The 18,567-nt window shown below is 43.5% G+C and overlaps 1 protein-coding gene across 3 annotated transcripts in view; it reads left to right on the top strand.

Moving 5' to 3' along the window:
- Positions 1-7,037, top strand: part of basp1 (brain abundant, membrane attached signal protein 1) — a 40,039-nt gene extending 33,002 nt beyond the window's left edge. Inside the window, exons 1-2 of one of the 3 annotated variants that reach the window (XM_079173743.1) lie at positions 1,346-1,451; positions 3,846-7,037. In XM_079173743.1, coding sequence (XP_079029869.1) covers positions 3,862-4,536 — 675 coding nt within the window. In that variant the 5' untranslated portion in view covers positions 1,346-1,451; positions 3,846-3,861 and the 3' untranslated portion in view covers positions 4,537-7,037. Of the gene's footprint in view, positions 1-1,345; positions 1,452-3,845 lie in introns of those variants that run through there. The other 2 variants (XM_079173741.1, XM_079173742.1) reach the window with 2 other exon arrangements.
- Positions 7,038-18,567: the final 11,530 nt, after the last annotated feature.

Below are 18,567 nucleotides of genomic sequence, written 5' to 3'. Positions count from 1 at the left end.
CAATGTTTCCTCAGTCCTATGTTCCCTCAACCCAATGTTCCCTCAACCCAATGTTCCCTCAGTCCTATGTTCCCTCAACCCAATGTTCCCTCAGTCCTATGTTCCTTCAACCCAATGTTTCCTCAGTCCTATGTTCCCTCAGTCCTATGTTCCTTCAACCCAATGTTCCCTCAGTCCTATGTTCCCTCAACCCAATGTTCCCTCAGTCCTATGTTCCTTCAACCCAATGTTTCCTCATTCCTATGTTCCCACAATCCTGTTACTTCAACTTCATTGCTAAACCCTATGTTCCCTGTTTTTAATTTGGGGCTGAGGGAACATTGGGCCTAATTTGCATGGGGGGGGGGATAGAGGTTCTTGAGGAACTTGGGCTAAAGGAACAAAAGGCTGATCCCCACAAAGTCACAGAACAGGTTAAAATAAGTTTTCTAGGTTAACAGTGTTCATGGTTATTAAAATAAACCAATGTTGGAGATGAAAACCCTTAAATTGAACCCTGAAAAGAGGTCCAGCGGTGTTTATGCAGGGCCAGAAATAAACGAACAAATGTGAGAATGGCGGGTGGATTTTCTTTTTTACAAATAGTTTTAACAATATAAGAGATTTCCAAATAGCAGAGCGACCGAGGTCGGGGAACAAGAACTGATTTCACAGTGATTGAGATCAGGGATTTTCACGGTTAGAAGATTAGCTTTTTACTGCAGTCACAATGAGACTGTGTCTAAAAGGATTGAGACACTTGATTCCAAATCCTAACGGGTACGTTTGAAAGGTCAAGAAATCCATTTAACTTCATTAATTTAAAGATGAAGTGATAGGAACGATGTCTTTGGGTGTTACGGGACATTTCCTCGTGGTTGGATTTTTTTCCTCGAATCGTCTCATGAAGGAATTTAACATATGTTCAACTCATTTTAAGGCCTTTTTTAAGACCCTTTTTCACCTCATTTTCAGATAAACTTGTGTTCTGCCTGGGCACTGGTGCCATTGTTCTTATGAAGTGATGCTGGAAGTTCACAGTTGGCCGATCAGACTCCCTTTTGTGCTTCCCCGACTGCAGTTTGCAGGTCAAATTAAGTCTTTTGTGCGACCCAGAGCATTTCCTCCAGGTTGTCTCGGCCCTGCCCCAGCTCTTCAAACACTAAAACCACACGCCCGGCAGCGAGAAAGCGTGCCTTTGGTTGAAAGGAAGCCATTGTCTGCTCAGATGATTGTGAGTCATTGTACTGGCAGCGCAAGCCAGGAGTCAAATGGTGTGATGTTAGCAGAGAGACCTCCATTGTGGCCGCGTATAAAGCCGCGGCAGGAACGGCCGCCCTGGCAGATACCGACTGTTGGACGTTCGGAGGGACTTTTGCATGAATAGTGGAGTAATTCAGTCAGCGGCGTCGAGGTGATTAACATTTTGAGCGGATTCACCGCCGGCTCCGTCCCATTCTCAGGGCGACTCTGTGAGTAGCCAGCAGGATGTCTCCGGGTGGTCGGCTTTGTTTGGGAGAAAAAAGGTCACGACCGCTGTCGGAGACGTTGGGACAGATTTCAAATTAACAGATTGACGAATAGATTTTGGTGTCAACCACATTATTGAGGAAGAATCTCTAGTTTTTTTTTAAAATCACCACATTTGAAAAAGATGATTTTGATTAAATGGCAAAATGTTGCACATTGCAAAATGCCATGCATACTAGTTTGTTTAACCGGAGAACGGAGTTATTTTGATTGCTCACACCGTCATAACTCATTTCATGGACAATAGAAAAAATACATTTAACATTCAACTCGATTTCACATTCGTCAGCAGGACATGTCAAATAAAATGGACATGTGCTTTATAAATTGCGTAATACAAGTCGAATGGGACAAATATGGAACAATTTAGAATGACTATAATTTGAAGTAACCCTTAAATGTTACAGTTAACGCATGTGTTTCAAGTTTAGATTTAGGGTTCATATGGACAGAAACAATCATATTTGGTCCCATTTGAAGACAGTTAAAACTATATATAATAAATATATATTCGGAATAAGTTGTATTTTCCCAATATGTGGAAGTGTAGAGATTTTTTTCGGTATAGATCCAAGAAAATGTGGATCAATGCACAACTTTAAAAGGGATTTCTTAACATGGTGAGGCCCTTTGGAATATTCTCACTATTTCCTCATGAACTGCTGCACACAGTTGCACATGTACAAGTATCCATATGACTGTCTGTCACTTTGAGCCTTTAGATGCAGCTTCGGATCCAAGAGCGGATATAAAAAAATCTAAATCCGAGGACTGTGTTTTGAGATAAAGTTTTTGCCTCTTTCTAGTCATAAATCTAAGATTGTTGCTTTTTTCAGTGACAGTAAATTAAACTTAGAGTATTTCCTTGTCAAAATACTGTCATGGTTGGAAAACAGATCTTTAGATTTCAGGCTGGTTTTTTTTTTCTCCAGTAAATGCAGAAGTTTGGATTTAAAACATGCACGACACTTTTATTCTGGCTTTTCCTAATGAGCAGAATAAACTGCCAAGTTGTTTTTGGCATTTTTTACGCATCAACATACAGACTTCATATTTCAAAGAACAAATGGTTCCGTTCAGTCTTTGCTCCTAATAAGCCTGATTTGTTGTGGTGTTGAAGTCCTCTCCCCCACCGAGTAGACAGATGGTGAAACTCATGAAAAAAATGCTTCAACTGAAGGAGTGAGCCAGGAATCTGCAGGTGTGTGTGTGTGTGTGTGTGTGTGTGTGTGTGTGTGTGTGTGTGTGTGTGTGTGTGTGTGTGTGTGTTTGTGTGTGTGTGTGTGTGTGTGTGTGTGTGTGTGTGTGTGTGTGTGTGTGTGTGTTGAGCCTGCCCCCATACAGTGCTATCTGCAATGACTGTCTCTGTGCAGCTCTTAATCACATGAAATGCAGTAATGGAGTCATTTTACACGCAGCACTGCAGATCCCAGGATTTCGTTCAGTCTGCAAAATACAATCCTATTTAAACTTATTCTCTGGATTAATTAGGTTCACTGGTCACGTTTTTTTCCACAAGTAGCTCCGATGCAGAAGTAGCGTGTAAAAAGTATTCAAATGTATTACCTCCATCTCTGGAAAGCTGTGAACACAATCAGCCAGCTACAGCGGTCATTAAGGGAATTCAACAAATCTATTTGATAGGTTTTGTCTCAGTTACAGATATTTTGATTTCCTCCTGCTCTTGGCAGTCAGCTGTGGAAGCAATTTTTCTGCCTTCCTAATTAGAAGTTCTTAATGTGAGAGGTGAAGGAGAAAGTGCTGAAGGACGAACATCAGACAGATTCAGACGACTGTTCCTGTTTCCATTCGGTTTCCTTCTCTGTAGCGTTTGAACCCTTCATGTTTGAATGAGCTCTGAGAGGAAACATCCTGCTGGGAGGTTCTCTGAGGACCATGTGCTGCACTTTGAGAGAAAAATGCAATATGGGAGATGTTCCATAAATGCATGGCTGTTGCATAAGATTTCTATGAGCTTCGTCTTCTTGGTCTCTTCCTTTATGAAAGCTTATGAGCGGATGTCAGATTCTGCACTTGCTGTCTCTGTACAGAACAGTATGTACGCTGGTGCAATAAATTCATTTATTTGATCACAGAGAGAGACTGCTCTTCATCAAAAAACATCTTCCGAAGAAGAGCATTGCTGGAAACATCACTGTCATTTATATTTCATTTATTTCTGTCAGCTTCAAATTAAATCAAGACTTCTTGTTTTGCAGTTGTTTGGTCTGTTGTCTGTTTGTTGTAGAATGTGCTAGCTCCTTATAATACTTCATCTAAGTGAATGATTCTGTTTCTATAATACTAAAAGCCATTTATCTTTCCTTTTGTTGCAGAGGCCAGAGATCCAAAATGGGAGGCAAGCTCAGCAAAAAGAAGAAGGGATACAACGTAAACGATGACAAGGCCAAAGACAAGGATGCCACAGCAGAGGGGGCCACTGCTGAGGAGAGCGAAGCACCAAAAGACAACAAAGACGAGGCCCCGGCTGCGACCGACGCTAAGGAGGTAGCGAACGACACGGCGGCCAAGGAGGCGCCGGCCAAGGAGGCGCCGGCAGCCGACGCTGCGGCGCCCAAGGAGGATGAAAAGAACGCCACTCCCGCCGCGAAGGAGCCCGAGAAGCCTGCCGCCAACGCCGAGCCGAAAACGGAGGCGCCCAAGAGCGCGGAGCCCGCCAAGGCCGAGGAGAAACCAGCGGCCCCCGCCCCGGCCAAAGAATCGGCCCCTGCCGTAAAGGAGCCCGAGGCGAAGGCCGCGGCCCCTGCCCCGGCCCCGGCGGCTGAGAGTAAAGATGACGCCGACGCCAAAAAGACTGAGGCCCCCGCGGCACCAGCAGCCAAAGCCGAGGCGGCCCCCGCCACCTCCGCTGACCCCAAGCCCACAGAGGCGGCGGCGGCGGCTCCCGCTCCGGCAAAGGAGGCCGCCGCAGCCCCTAGTTCAACACCAGCCGCCGAGCCTCCGGCCAAGGAGGCGAACGCCACAGAGGCACCAAGCAAGGATCAAACCGTAGCAGTTCAAGATTAATGGACAGCTTCTTTTCGGAAATGAAAAAATAAAAGTACCTAATTCAACAACGATGAAGATAAAAAAAAAAAAATGAAATTAACTAGCCCACCCATATTATGATAATAACAATAATAATAATAATTGTAATGATAATGAATTGTTGATTGAGGAGGACTGGAGCATCCACCTGGAGAAGTTTCCCACCGCTGCAGATGATTATTGCTATTATTATTGTTATGTTTTACTCTATTTTTTTCTGCTGTAGTATTTGAACTTTGATACGAGTCTGTGTCGACCATGTACGCCTCGCCATTCCACATCCATCATCCCTCCTTCATACGTCAAGACGTTTGACCTGACTCCCATCTCGGCTCTCAGTAGGCCTGCGTTCAAACGTTCACCTGCCGCTCTGTGGATTTCACAATATCGAAATTTGGGGGGAAATGGGACTGAGGGAAGGAGGAGGGTTTGAGAAATCACTTTACCAGCTGGACTTCCATTGATCCTGTCCACTCTTCATGCTCTCAGCCTTGGCCCGGTGCCTCCAGTTTTGTTGTGTTGCTACAGATTTTCCTCTCGGCGGTTAAACGCCACTTTGTCTAGACGGCAAAATCTGACCCTTTAAATGGGATTTAAAAAAATGTATTTGTGAGGACTGAGAATGCTCAGGCTTCCTAAGACATTTCGGAGGTTGAACAAAGCTGACTTTGCAGAGCAAAACACATTCTTAGACGTATAAAACAGTCGTAGGAATTTTTTCAGATAAACTTGTAGATTTTGTACTGAAACCCTTAGGTATATTGTAAGTGAACTAAGAGGTTTTTTAACATTTGTAAAACACTTATAAAATCTGCAAAGCCTCGCTGAAATGATCCCCTAAGTGTTCTTAGAAAGTCTGACAGAAATCTCTGATCCTCCAAACAAATCTGATGACAAATTAGAAATGATGTTTTGGAAGAGATAGGCTGAACAATCACGTGCTACGCTTTGTTCGATCTGGCTTAGAACGCCAAGCTGGTGACGTTAACTGCATCATCAGTCGGGAGTGAAACCTCTTTTCTGTGATTGTCTTCTGTTTCTGGACTCAAATCCTTCACTTGCCTGAGTAAAAGTAGACATACTTAGATATACAGTAAGTAAAAGTCCTACTTTCTACTTCAGTCGAGGATTAGCAGCAAAATATACTTAAGAAGTGAAAGTATATTGTTATAGTATGTTGATATCGTAGACAATGATGGAAATGTTGACATGTGCTAACCACATGTCGTCGCCGTTCTAAAGAGAATCACAACATTAGAGGAACCCCCCCCCCCCCAAAAAAATACACATTTATTTGGATTTCAAAGTTAAATTTGGGATTGAAATAAAGACAGTATTCTAATTAAAGACCCTTCCACCAGTAGATCCCTTTTAAATTGGCATATAGTGTGAAACATCATCAGCAAACAGTGTGTGCTGTGGACCAAACCTCACCCGTCTGGTGTCTCAGCAGGTGGAAAGCAGACGAGCTGCTCTGTGAATCCACGCAGCTCTTGAGACTCTCAGTCTGATCCCATCGAGTCATCTCCAACGCTACTCGATCTACTTCTGCAACCGTACACCACGCTATCATTATGGGATGGGAAAGCCTTGCACATGAAACGGGAGCTTTTGATTTTGTCATTTTCACCCCTCATGCATTTTCCTTTACTTTTCAAATATATATATATATATGACGTATGTGTACATAGATGCAGCGGGGGAAGAAAAAAGGTACTAACATGTTTTACTCAGTATTACTGTAGAATAATACTCATAGCACTCCTGTATCGTCATATTTACTTTAAGTAGTGAAGAACAACGTTTACTATTGTCAAGCTTTAGGGTCAGAAGAAAGGAAGGAAGCTTTATACGAGTTGAGTAATCAGTGAAATGTCAAAATCTTCTCTTGAGAAAGTCTGTCAGATAAATACATTGGAGTCAAATTTACAAATTTACAAATTCCCCTTAAAGTGGACTGAACACCTGAGTGAAGGTCTACGGTACAAACACCTTCAAATTATAATTAACTTGAGTGCTCGAGTAAATGTTCTTTCCTTGTTTCTACCTTTGCATATATGTAGATTAATACTGTATGTATATATTCATTCATCTCAGCCATCCGTTTGCCAACTTTTCAGTTCCATCCGACTGACACGCAACGTTTTCCTGCCAGCACTTGTCAAACCGTAGCAGAAACAAACACTCGAGGAGCGTTGCGTGTCACTCGGTTCAGTTTTTCTTCCTCTCTTGACTCAGTAAATTGCATGTCCGTGGTTGGGTGAACCTGTAGTCCTGTCTTTTTGGTCAAGTGGAAAAAAAAAAAAATTCTTTCTCAGTCTGCATCCATGGCAACCTACAGTTGATATTTTCATTCCATGTCTCACGTCTGCTATTTCCACACCACGCGCTCATTCAAGAACAAACAAAAAGATGATATGGAAATTGATGCATTCAAAATTATATGTACTTGTATAAATGGTGCAACAGTAATAAAATGTAAGAAATTGACTGAAACTTGAGGATTTTGTGCAAGTCAACTTCTTTTTTCATGCACTCACAAGTTAACAAAACAAATCTGTCTGAATTCATGTCTGTGGCTCTGAGCTCCAAGCCAATCGGTTCCTACACTCTTAGAAATCGGGGATCCAAAAGGCTTCTCCCTGAAGGGCTGAGGTTCTAACCAGAACTATCTGCTCCTGGCGAACCCTTTTTGAAGAAGAGGGCTTTCATGGGTTCTTGTAAGACTCGGGGTTCCATTAAGAACCCTTTCATCCAAAGCATCCTTGTTGGAAGAAAGAGTTCTTCAATGATCGTTGAAAGCATGAGTTGAAGATGAAGATCTTACCAGACCACACTCCCCAAAAACTGATTCAGAACCAGGACTGTTGTGGGTTAAGCTGCACCAACCGTGGCCCTTTAGGAGCCTCTTGAGGAACCCCAGGTGGACTCTAGATGGAACCCTTGGAATATAAAAGGGTTCTCGGTAGAACCTGGTGTTTTGGTTCTCGTGGAAACCCTTGGAATAGAACAGTGTTCGCCATAGAACCCTTGGGTAGTTTTCAGATGAAAACCTTTGGATATAAACGGGGTCTCAGATGAACCCCCCTGGGTGGGTTATGGAACAAACTCCTGGAATATAAAAGGGATCCTGATAGAACCCCCTGGGTGGGTTACATAGGATACCCTTGAAATATGAGAGGGTTCTTGGTAGATCCCCCTGGGTGGGTTATAGAAGAAACTCTTGGAATATAAAACAGTGCTTGGTAGAACTTCCTGGGTGGGTTCTGATGGAAACCCTTAAAAAAAGGGAGATGAAGAAAGCGGTAGCTCAACATCTAGACAGTGGTGACCAAACCAGAGCAAAGATGACGCTACTGTTAAACCGCACTAATACACCACAGTCTCAATAATATCACTCAGTGTGTGTTTTGACTGTACCAATGCTCCTGCATGCCATTGGTATTAAAACGGGCTGCTAATCATCTATTTGTGAAGTGTGCTTTGCCCTACCTTTGCCTCTCCAAAGGGTAAAACCGTTCAGGCTCATCTGTGCAAAGTGCTTCTCAACAGTTGAACACTTGAACCGCCTGGCACAGTTTCAGCAGCACTCAGCCTCTGAGCCATTGACACCGGGACTTATTTTAAGGATACAAGTGTGAATTGTGGGTTTGATCAGCGATGGATTTACTGTCCACTGACGCACGGACAGACTGATGGATGAAATTGAGCTTTTGTGAAGTTGTTTAAGTCATTTCTCAATGAGGAATAAATGTAAGGAGCTGTTTTAAATAAATGGAATTGCTGATAAAAACAAGCAATTTGAAGATGTCACCTTCATTTTCGGGCCGATAAATCTGCGCATCCTTAGTTTACATTGAAATGATTTGAAAGCCTGTTGCGTCTCATAAGGATGCTTAAAGGTGCCAGATGGTACCAGACGCAGAGGGGCGCTGAGCAAGCAGTGAGACCGGGTTGAAAGGGAATGTCTTTGGGTTCTGGACTCTTGGAAACCACATATTGGACTCTGGGAACTTGTCGTGACTTTTACAGACTAAACGGTCAATCAATTAATTAAAAAAAATCAAATCAAAACACTGAGAAACAATATCTACGAGTTAGAATGAAAAGGTTTCCCATTCATACATGACTGGTCAGTGTCAGAATCACTGTGTTGTTTGAGTCGACGGGGTTGATACAGATTACACACGGAGCACCTGAAGGCCCCACAAACGGTCTCTGAGGTTGTTGGCGCTACCAATAACTTCACTCCTCGTGATCACATGAAATAGATAAAACTTGTCGGGGACGTCAGTAAAAAAGGACAAATACGGAGGAACGAAGCCTCGCCAAGAGCGGACGATTGATGTCTTCATCTCTTCCTCTTTCTCGTCGCCCTCCCTCTCTTGGCGGTGAGGGAGGGGCAGTAAATCAAGGACTTAATCTCTCTGCTGTGATTTACGCCTGTTCAAACGCCGTTTCTCACCGAGTGATACCTCCCCCCCATGCCTTTACTCAGCCCACAACAAGGCCAGATAAGAACTGAGGCGCTACAGAAACAGGAACTGGATGGGATGTATCTCATAAACCCAAAACGAGACCTGATCATGTGAAACTCCAGATAAAATGTAGTGAAGTAATAGTGAGCCGTCACAGACTGTAGTTTCCTGGGTAGTTGCCGACTGAATTGGATTATCTACTGGCTGGTAAATAGATCATTGTCCTCATTATGTCCATAGAGAACATAATCCAGTTGGTATCGTGTTTCCTTTAAAATATATTTGCTTTTGCAAATGAGTTGCATATGAACGTGATTTCTGGGAGACAGCTTAGTACGACTTGCAGAACGTAAGAATAAAAGAGAGATGTACAGAGATGAACTAGTTCATTTCCATGGAGACATGGAGATAAAGAGCAGAATGACAAAGAGTCCAGGTAATGTGCTAGATTTCAACCCTAAACACACACACACACACACGTTTCCTCTCTCTAACATTCAAACAGCCTGCTGGAGTGATATCTGCAGTGATGCGTTCTGACATTTCTATTTTTGTGTTTATTTGAAAACACTTGTAAAGCTCGGTCTGTCTTTCTGTCTGTCAGAAATATTAAAATGCTTAGAAGCAGAAGCTCTGACCTTTAGTACGTGTGACGACTCAGAACACACACACACACACACACACACACGCACACGCACACACACGCACACACACACGCACACACACTCCCTGGAGTGGTAACTACAGGCTACAGAGCTTCACATCAGCAGGCTTCATGCAGAGGCAGAAAACTGTCAGAAGACAGCCGGTGGAAAAAAAAGCAATCGGCAGAATAAACGTTGGCGTATATGTTTCTGCAAACCACGAGATATGTTGACTGATGATGCTTCTCACAAAACACGTTTCATAAATGCGTTTTATATCAGCCTCGTATCACAAACTCAGGACAGCTCGGCTTTGGACCAACCCGCCTGAAGAGACTCGCAGAACCAGTTCTCTCTTAAATCACTTCTGAAACTCATTTTTACGGATTTACTTTTATGTGATTTATGTCTTTTTAGTGCTTTTAATTGTTTTTATTGCTTTTTTATTTGTATTTGTATTCACTGTGTTGATATGCGTTTTATTGTTTTATCCATTGTACTGTTTTATTGTAGTTTAAATCTGATCATAGTGTTGTCTTGCTTTTGTTTGGCATTTTTTCGTTGTATAATCTTCGATCCTGCTTTTGCTTTGTCTGTCGCAGCAATCAGAGGATACGTTGACAAAGCGTAAAGCATGCATACAAAGTGTGGACTTCACACAGACCGTAGGACGAGGACGTCACCCATTAATATGTGGACTCGGTGTTGAAGCCTCGAGTCACCGTCTTGGATTACGGCCGTCGCCATCTTTCCTTTTTGCAACGAGGAATGGAAGCGACCATATTTGGACTGTGGAGGAGTGACCGGTAGCGGCAGTGACCTGTCAATCACAGTAGCCCCGCCCCTAAAGCATCCCCTGCTTTATGGTCTGTGTGACTCTAAATGGACCATCATTTACTAAATGAACATCATGCTGTATTGAAGAAGACTTGAAACTAGAGATTGAGACCATAAACTCATGTTTACAATGTTTACTGAGGTAATAAATCAAGAGAGAAGTAGAGTCATTTTCTCATAGACTTCTATACAACCAGAGGAGTCGCCCCCTGGTGGACACTAGAGAGAATGCAGCTTTAACACATGAAGCTTTGGCTTCACTCGTCAAAACCGGAGGTTGCCTCCTGGGGCTACATCACGCCTGGCAAATGAGACATGGATGGCTTCAGATGAACCGTCTCATAATGGGATGTCGGTGTCCAATCACGAAAACATAATCAAAATGTTTGTTTCACAGTCGATAGTGGACGGAAGGTCGAAAGAGCTGATCTGACACCAGCAGCCTCCAGCTTGTGTGAATCTCACAGTGGGCCCAACCGGAGAGGTCAGAGAGTCTTGTTGAGAAGCTCTTCATTTGTTCCTCTCTGTTCCGTTGCTCACTCGGCTCTCCTTTTTTCCCCCTCCTCTCCGATGCGACTGTTCTTTGAAGCCCGTGCGACGAACTGTGCGAGCACCACTTTTCAAAGCGTCCGTGTCATTCAGCTTGCTGACTGTGAGCAGGTCCTTACCCGGCCTCCATCTCGCTCCATTTTCAAAGCCAGGCGTTGTGGGGGAGGATCAGAGAGAGGGAGAGGGAGAGGGAGAGGGAGAGGGGGGGGGGGCGGGAGCTAGAAGGAGGCGAGGCTTTGTGGAAGATCAGTCAGATCCTCCTGACGCGTGGATACTCTGGACCGGGGGGGGGGGGGCCTCTGGGCCAAATAGGCAGAATCTGCCGGCATCTCTCTGCTCGGCGGCTGTCAGGGAGGATCTGTTGGGATGTTTGTCACCAGACATTCGTGTGATGTAATCGGACAAGTTTCAGGCTCAGGGGACACAGAGAAAGGATCTGATAGAACTTGTTTTTTTGAATTTCAGTGGTGATGCTTTTAGGGTGAACGTGGAAGGTTCTGGTGTATTGCAGGTCCTGAGGAGCAGAACGTAATGTGAGCAAATATAAAACTGAAGATCTTCTGGTTGACTGGAGTGTTTGACTGTACTTTGAATACAGCTACAAGCGATTACAAGTTAGGATTAAGATTTCATTCCAACATGCAGTGTTTTTGTGTTTTAAAGATTGATTACTTTACGTTACGTTGTAAGATTTAGTTTTGGGTGTTTGTGCTGCAGCTCAAAACGTGTGTATTTGGGTGAAGGTATTTTAAAACATAATACAATTCAAACAACATTCTTAATTAATATTCAAACCAAAATCCACCATACGCTTACGGCTTATGCAATCAATGCATTTTCTTTCATCCAATAATAATGATTCTTTTACTACCTCTCCCTCTTTGTTAGTCAACAACGCACATTTGCTAACGTTGGAGAGATCGTGTAGCACGTTGATTTGCACCAACATTGCTCTTCTGGATACTAGGCTGACCCGACTCTACCTCTGAAGTAGTGAAGCTTCATCCTGTTGCAATGAAACACTTTTCATTAATGTATACTGAATAAATGATGGTTATTGAGATCGTTTGGGAACGTGTTCCCTCACAATGAAGTGATGTTAAGGGTCGGTGGGTCTGTGTTCTTAAAGGACAGCTCTCAGTCTTGGATCGTCTTTACATTAAAGCGATTAAACGATTTACCTGAAGGAGTCGGTTCCTCCAATGAACACGTGGCGTCGTGAAAATGAACTCTTTAATTCCATAAAGTGCCGTTTAGCTGTAATGAAAGAGCGTGCGTTAGTGTGAGAGATGAAGAGCTGCAGTCCAAAGTGAGATTGCCACCGTCTGAGGAAGTGACGCCAACTCATCACAGAATGACCGACATCGTGGAGCACGAAGCTAACTATGGACCTTAATGAAGGAGGATGCTCAGGAGGGGGAAGCTTTAATCTGTGGTTTGTAGAGTAAAGATCTCTTTTAGAGTTTTTATTCTTAAAGAAATGGAATGAACAGTATCAGAGGGTCAAAGTGGAACCAGGGTTCTTAATGCTACCAATGTGCTGTCAAAGTGTTCCGGATGCATTTCTTCCTGTTCGTGTGTTCTGTCGATCGTCTCTTTTGGAGGAGGTTGGGTTTGCATTGATGTCATGAGTTGCGGTGGGTTGACTGGGCTGTGCCTCCTCAACGTGTCCTCATAAAACACTTTGTATGAAGAGATGCTCCTCATTTGATGTGCTCAACGGATCCAAATCAAAGTCCCTCCCCTCTCTCACAAAGCCCTCCATCACCAGGCCCCCCTCCCACCTCTCAGGACCCGAGCACCGGACCTCCAGAGCTGCCCCGCTCCTCCTACAATCATACTAACACAAGCACTGACCCAAGATCCCAATACATACAAAACGGATCTGTGTGCACAATACGATCGATAGACGAACAGACTCAAAGATGGCGACCAACGCCTGATAGAAAACACACACACACACACACACACACCATTCAGCAGGTCAGCAGTGTGTCTACACACACAAAGTGACAACAGTGATGAGGAAGTGTGCATTCACGAGCATCTTCAGCCACTACTTGGAGCAAGTGGAGCACGAGGGCAATCTTAAAATATTCAGTGCTTCCCATGATCCCCCCCGCTCTCCCCCGCTCTCCCCCGCTCTCCCCCGTTCTTGCGTAATCTCACATAATGTGTTGAATATTTGAAGCGAGGTTTTAGCTCCAGCTGAAGGAACGAGGACGAGCGGTTGGATTCGCTGCAAACGTTGATGGAAAATAAGCAGAGATGACATGTTGGAAATAATTAAGACGAGTTCTGCTGTCTTTGAGGAACACACACACACACACACACACACACACACACACACACACACACACACACACACACACACACACACACACACACACACACACACACTCCTGAAAGCTGCCTGGTGTTTTCATTTGAAATGTTAACTGTCAGATCCAAGATGTTGGTGATATTTTGTAATGAAGCATTCATAGTATATGTGTTCTGTAATGTCCTACATTTCCCAGAATCCCCTTTGGCGGCTTCCCAGAGAGCTCCAGCACTTCCTGGACCAACCAGCTGGTGAAGATAATAACGATGAGAGCTGAGTGCAGTCGAGTCAAAGAACATCGTGACCATTTAAATCATTTTAAAGAAAAACATTCACTGTTTTCAGCTTCTTAAATTTGAACATTTCTGTTTTTTCTTCTATAAAAGAATTCAAAATATTTCAGATTGTTTTTAACTCTGGGACATTTCTTTTTAGTAATATCTGACATTTTATTCACCAATAATGAATCGCAATCAATCGATACGTTAAATAATCATCAACTTGCAGCCGACGTAACGGCAGCGTCTTCCTGTGTTCACGCTGCTCTACGATCGCTGCTTTGGGACTTTTTTTGCCTTTTTTATAATAATTTTCTTTGTTAAATTTTGGAATAATAAAGAAAAAAGAATAAGAAAGAACACACACACACACACACACACAAGTTTGCTTCACTGCGAGTCTCTATAAATGTCGCCATTTACTCTAAATATTGCAGCGAGGAAGAGGAGGCTGAAGTTTTACAGCATCATGAACAATCTTTGTCTGATTACGTTCTAACACGTGATGTAATGAATTCAGTGTAACCTAAACCTCCTTCATGTCTGAACTCAGGAGATTAATGCTCTTTGACAGATTCAGACCTTGAGAGGAAACTTTATTCACAAGAATAAATTGAGCATTATTTGTCAAATGAATAGACTTTAAGAAGTATTGTTACACGAATAAGGTTGTAAATCATCCTTTAAAACAACGACTACATTTTTAAAACCTCCACAAATAAACCTTGTTATTAACTTCATAAACCTTTACGCTTTTAAGAGATTAATAGAACATTAAGACGTTCATGGGATGAAATCAGGTTTTTGGTGGTTTGGGTTAATAAGCTGCATCACACTCTTCCTCATGAAGAGGCTTCACCGCTACCGGCCCACGACAGAGACCAACGCCGCCGTCACAAACAAAAGGGCGGCAGCTGAAAATAACTTGAGATTCCTTTTGATGTCGGACACACAACAACCCCATCGAGGAATCAGCGGGAGAAAGAAAAACCAGCAACAAACCGAGCTGAGCCGCCCCCATTGGTCCGGGGAGCTTCCTGCATCGTCACGATTGGCTGCGGAGGCGACCGCGGTGCCGACTCTCGCCTGGCAACAGGCACAAGTGCAGCCACTGCAGAGCACCCCACCCTCTCCCCTCTCCCCCTCTCCCCCTCTCCCCCTTCCATCCCTCCCTTCCTCCCCCTCCTGCCTTCCCTGTGGGGGAGCAGCTGATAGATGGAGCATGTGGAGACACACATAGAGAGAGAGAGAGGGGGAGAGAGCATCGGATGGCACATGTACATGAGCACACAAACATATAATCACAGGGCTGAAGATGCACACACACACACACACACACACATGCATGCAGTAAGTACATCTTGTACTGTCTTATATAACCATCGTGTTGGTAACTTCAGCCTGGAACAGCAGCTGGAGATCAAACACATTTTCTCTTTCTCTTATATGTGTTTGTGTAAACTAGAGAATTATTCATGTTTCTGTGGCTGCAGAGCGCTGCAGGGAGACCAGTGAATAGAGTAAAAACAGACTGAATGCACATCACCATCAAACATCCCAGCTGATTACTTACGTATTTTTGTTTTACAAGTTTTCTTAAATCATTAAATATGCAAATTAGGCATTCTCTTATTAAATATGTACGAATGTTCACATATCTCCAGAACATGAATCTGAACATTGGATAAAGTTAAAAAGGTTCAGAATTTAAGGTTCATGTTGCTGACATGTTTGAGTCAAAGGTAGACCGTTAGATCTCTCTCTGTATCACTTCATAAATCATAAAGTACTGTCAACAGACATGAAATAAATCCATTTCCTCCATGTTTTATTAATAACATGAAGTATGAATGAGTGTGTGAGTGCTGTGTGAACCTTCAGCACATAGAGAGGAGTGAACGTGTGAAGTTTGGTGTGTGTAAGAGCTGCTGAAGTGGAGATTTCTCATCAGAGTCTGAGAACAAACTCATTGAGAGAAAACGTCCTTTAAAGAGACGTTTAGTTCATTACAGACGTTTAGAGACTCTACAGGTGAAGAGGTGAACACATGAACTCATAGATATCACCATGAAGCTTCACCACTTCATCAAGAGCATTAAGAGGATTTACTGTGTTACAATGTTATGTTTAAATATGCAAATGAGGCAGTATCTAACGCACATAGAAAAGGTCGTGAAATAAACACCTTAATGTGTGTTTTGTCTGAAAGAAGACATGTTATGAAAGTTAAATTGCCCAAAATTTCTAAATTTATCACAGCATGAAAAAAATATTTTCTTGAAAAATGAAGGCGTAAATGCTAAATAACAAAAGGTTATTCATCACTAAAGCAGTTTGTTCTGTTCATCAACCGGCGTGTCGATTTAAAGCAGCTCATCAAAGCAGCGATCAGCTGTCATCTTCCACAGACAGTGAACCCGCTGGCCTCCCGCTCGGTTTCCAAATTTAGACATCACAAGTTTGTCAGACGATTCCAGAGAATGACGGACGTCTGACAGAGCGCCGGCCATCACGCAGGGTTTGGAGGAGGAAGGAGTTCAGTTTAATATTCAGAGAGTGCACCGTGGCAGAATACTGAGAGCCTGCAGAACACGGCGGTTTACGATGACAAACGGCCTGTCGTTCAGCTGCACCGTGGTAATGGACACAGAGGGAGACGGTTTCCTCCCACTTAGCACAGCTTGGGTTGGGCGTTAGTCGGACAAAAATGTATCTGAGATGGAAATATTCCTGAACAAAAGTTCACGCTCTGCTGGTCTCATCCAGCATTCCGAGCTAAACCTACGAACAAATAACGTGGCGTCATTCGGAGACAGGAAATCGTTTTCTGTGTTGTCCAAATAATCCTGAACCAGGAAGTACGATCTGTTCCTCAACCTAACTATGTAGTTTTGAGGCCTAAACCTAACTGAGTGGATTCCTCTGGAAAAGGAAGTTTCTGTATTCATGCAGCGAGCGGGAGTTGACTCGTGTTGCTGGACTTTCGTAGGAAAACGCGTGAAAAATGAGGAGAATCTCTTTGTGAGTCATCATCTGAGCCGTTGATCAGGTGAGTCCTCAAACTTCTGTTTGATTTAGAAACAACAACACACACATGCAGGACTTTGTCGCGGTGCACTGCTGCAGACAAATCAATGAAGCAAAAATTTAAAAAAAACGCCAACGCAGCATCGACACGTGCAGGACAACAGGAAGAAACTCAAAGCTGATCATGAGATTCGGTCTCTGCTCCTCAACCGCGCTCACGATAACTCCGTGGCGTCGCCTGCGTTCCTCAGGCTGCTGGTAAACGACGGTAATAACATTATTTCTGCAGCTGGTATAAAGTCTCATTCATCAACGCCATTTTGCACTCGGATGCTCTTCCTCGAGGGAGGCGAGGGAGAACTGCAGCGTGTTCTCTGCCTCACGAACGCCAGCAGACTGAAACACACGCCGTACGTTCTTTATCCTATTTAAAGAGGAACTACACGAGGGGAAAACAACTGCATCGTACATGTTTGAGATTTATTCCTCTGCAGTGGCAGTAAAATCATCTCATGAACCCCCGACAGCAGAGTTTGGAGTTGTTGTTACCAGGCGGCAACCTCCTGCTCTTAAAGCTGCATTCTCTCTAATGTCCACCAGGGGGCGACTCCTCTGGTTGTATAGAAGTCTATGAGAAAATGACTCTACTTCTCTCTTGATTTATTACCTCAGTAAACATTGTAAACATGAGTTTATGGTCTCAATCTCTAGTTTCAAGTCTTCTTCAACACAGCATGATGTTCATTTAGTGAATGATGGTCCATTTAGAGTCAAACAGACCATAAAGCAGGGGATGCTTTAGGGGCGGGGCTACACAGTGATTGACAGGTCATTGTCCGTGTTTTTTGTATTATTACTTTAACTCTTTCGTCGTGGGTTTTCAGTCTGTGAAAGTTAATTGTACATTTAGGTTATTAACACAGTTGTACGTAGCTCCAGCCTCTCCTTTGAGTGAGAAAATAGTTTTATTCTTCTTTAAATTCCGTAAACTAGTTCAACAACGCTGCTGCAGCTCGAGCGTTTCATCAAAACCGCAGGACGGATTCAACACAACAGCAGGAGCGCTGTGACTCCTTCACTCCATCAGCCGAGCCTCCTTCAATCCACTCCTTCACCCCAACCCAGCGGGGGGGGGGGGGGGGGGGCTGTGTGGGCCACTGGAGCTTTGTGATTGTTGTAATTATCATCTCAGCTCTCTTTCTCCTCCACACGTTTGTGGTTTTTTTCTGTTTTTTCTGTAGTTTTTTTCTCTACAGCTGCAGATGTCGAGTCGGCGGTGGCTGTCATTGGCCGGCTGCGTCGTCATGGCAACCGCATACTTATGGGATGTGCTGCTCTCAGAAGAAAGACGCAGAGATGATGCCACTGACTCATGTTTGTCAGGTGTCTAAATAATACGTATTTAAAGGTTTACCTGCTGAACGTGTGAGATTTATCACCGTGAATATAAATATGAACTAAAGTAACGATCTCTTCCGCTTTAACCAGGAGCTTCGTTGTGTCGTATTTATTTTATCTTCATACATTTTGTCTGATGGAGCTCGACTGAGATCTCGTGTGTCGTAGACGATGAGTCTCAGAGTTTATCTTCCTGGTTGTTATGATGATTAGAAACATGAATAAACTGCTTCGGCTTCATCCTCAATCCCTCGATGTCAGCAAACAGGCCAAACTCTTAACTTCTATCATTTAGTTTCTCCTGCACACAGAAACGTGTCTTTGGTGTTGAAGGAGAAACAGAAACACAGGTGCATGCTGGGATTTGTGCAAATATATTTGATTAAAGGCGAAACACTAAAAACGTTATTGTGAAGCAACATCGACCAAAGTCTGTGAAACGATCGGTGCATAAAAACAAACGAGAGGAAAGAAAA

This window comes from Pholis gunnellus (assembly GCF_910591455.1).
Source record: "Pholis gunnellus genome assembly, chromosome: 14".
Taxonomy (NCBI): Eukaryota; Metazoa; Chordata; class Actinopteri; order Perciformes; family Pholidae; genus Pholis; species Pholis gunnellus.
This window is presented reverse-complemented; position numbering and strand designations above follow the sequence as displayed.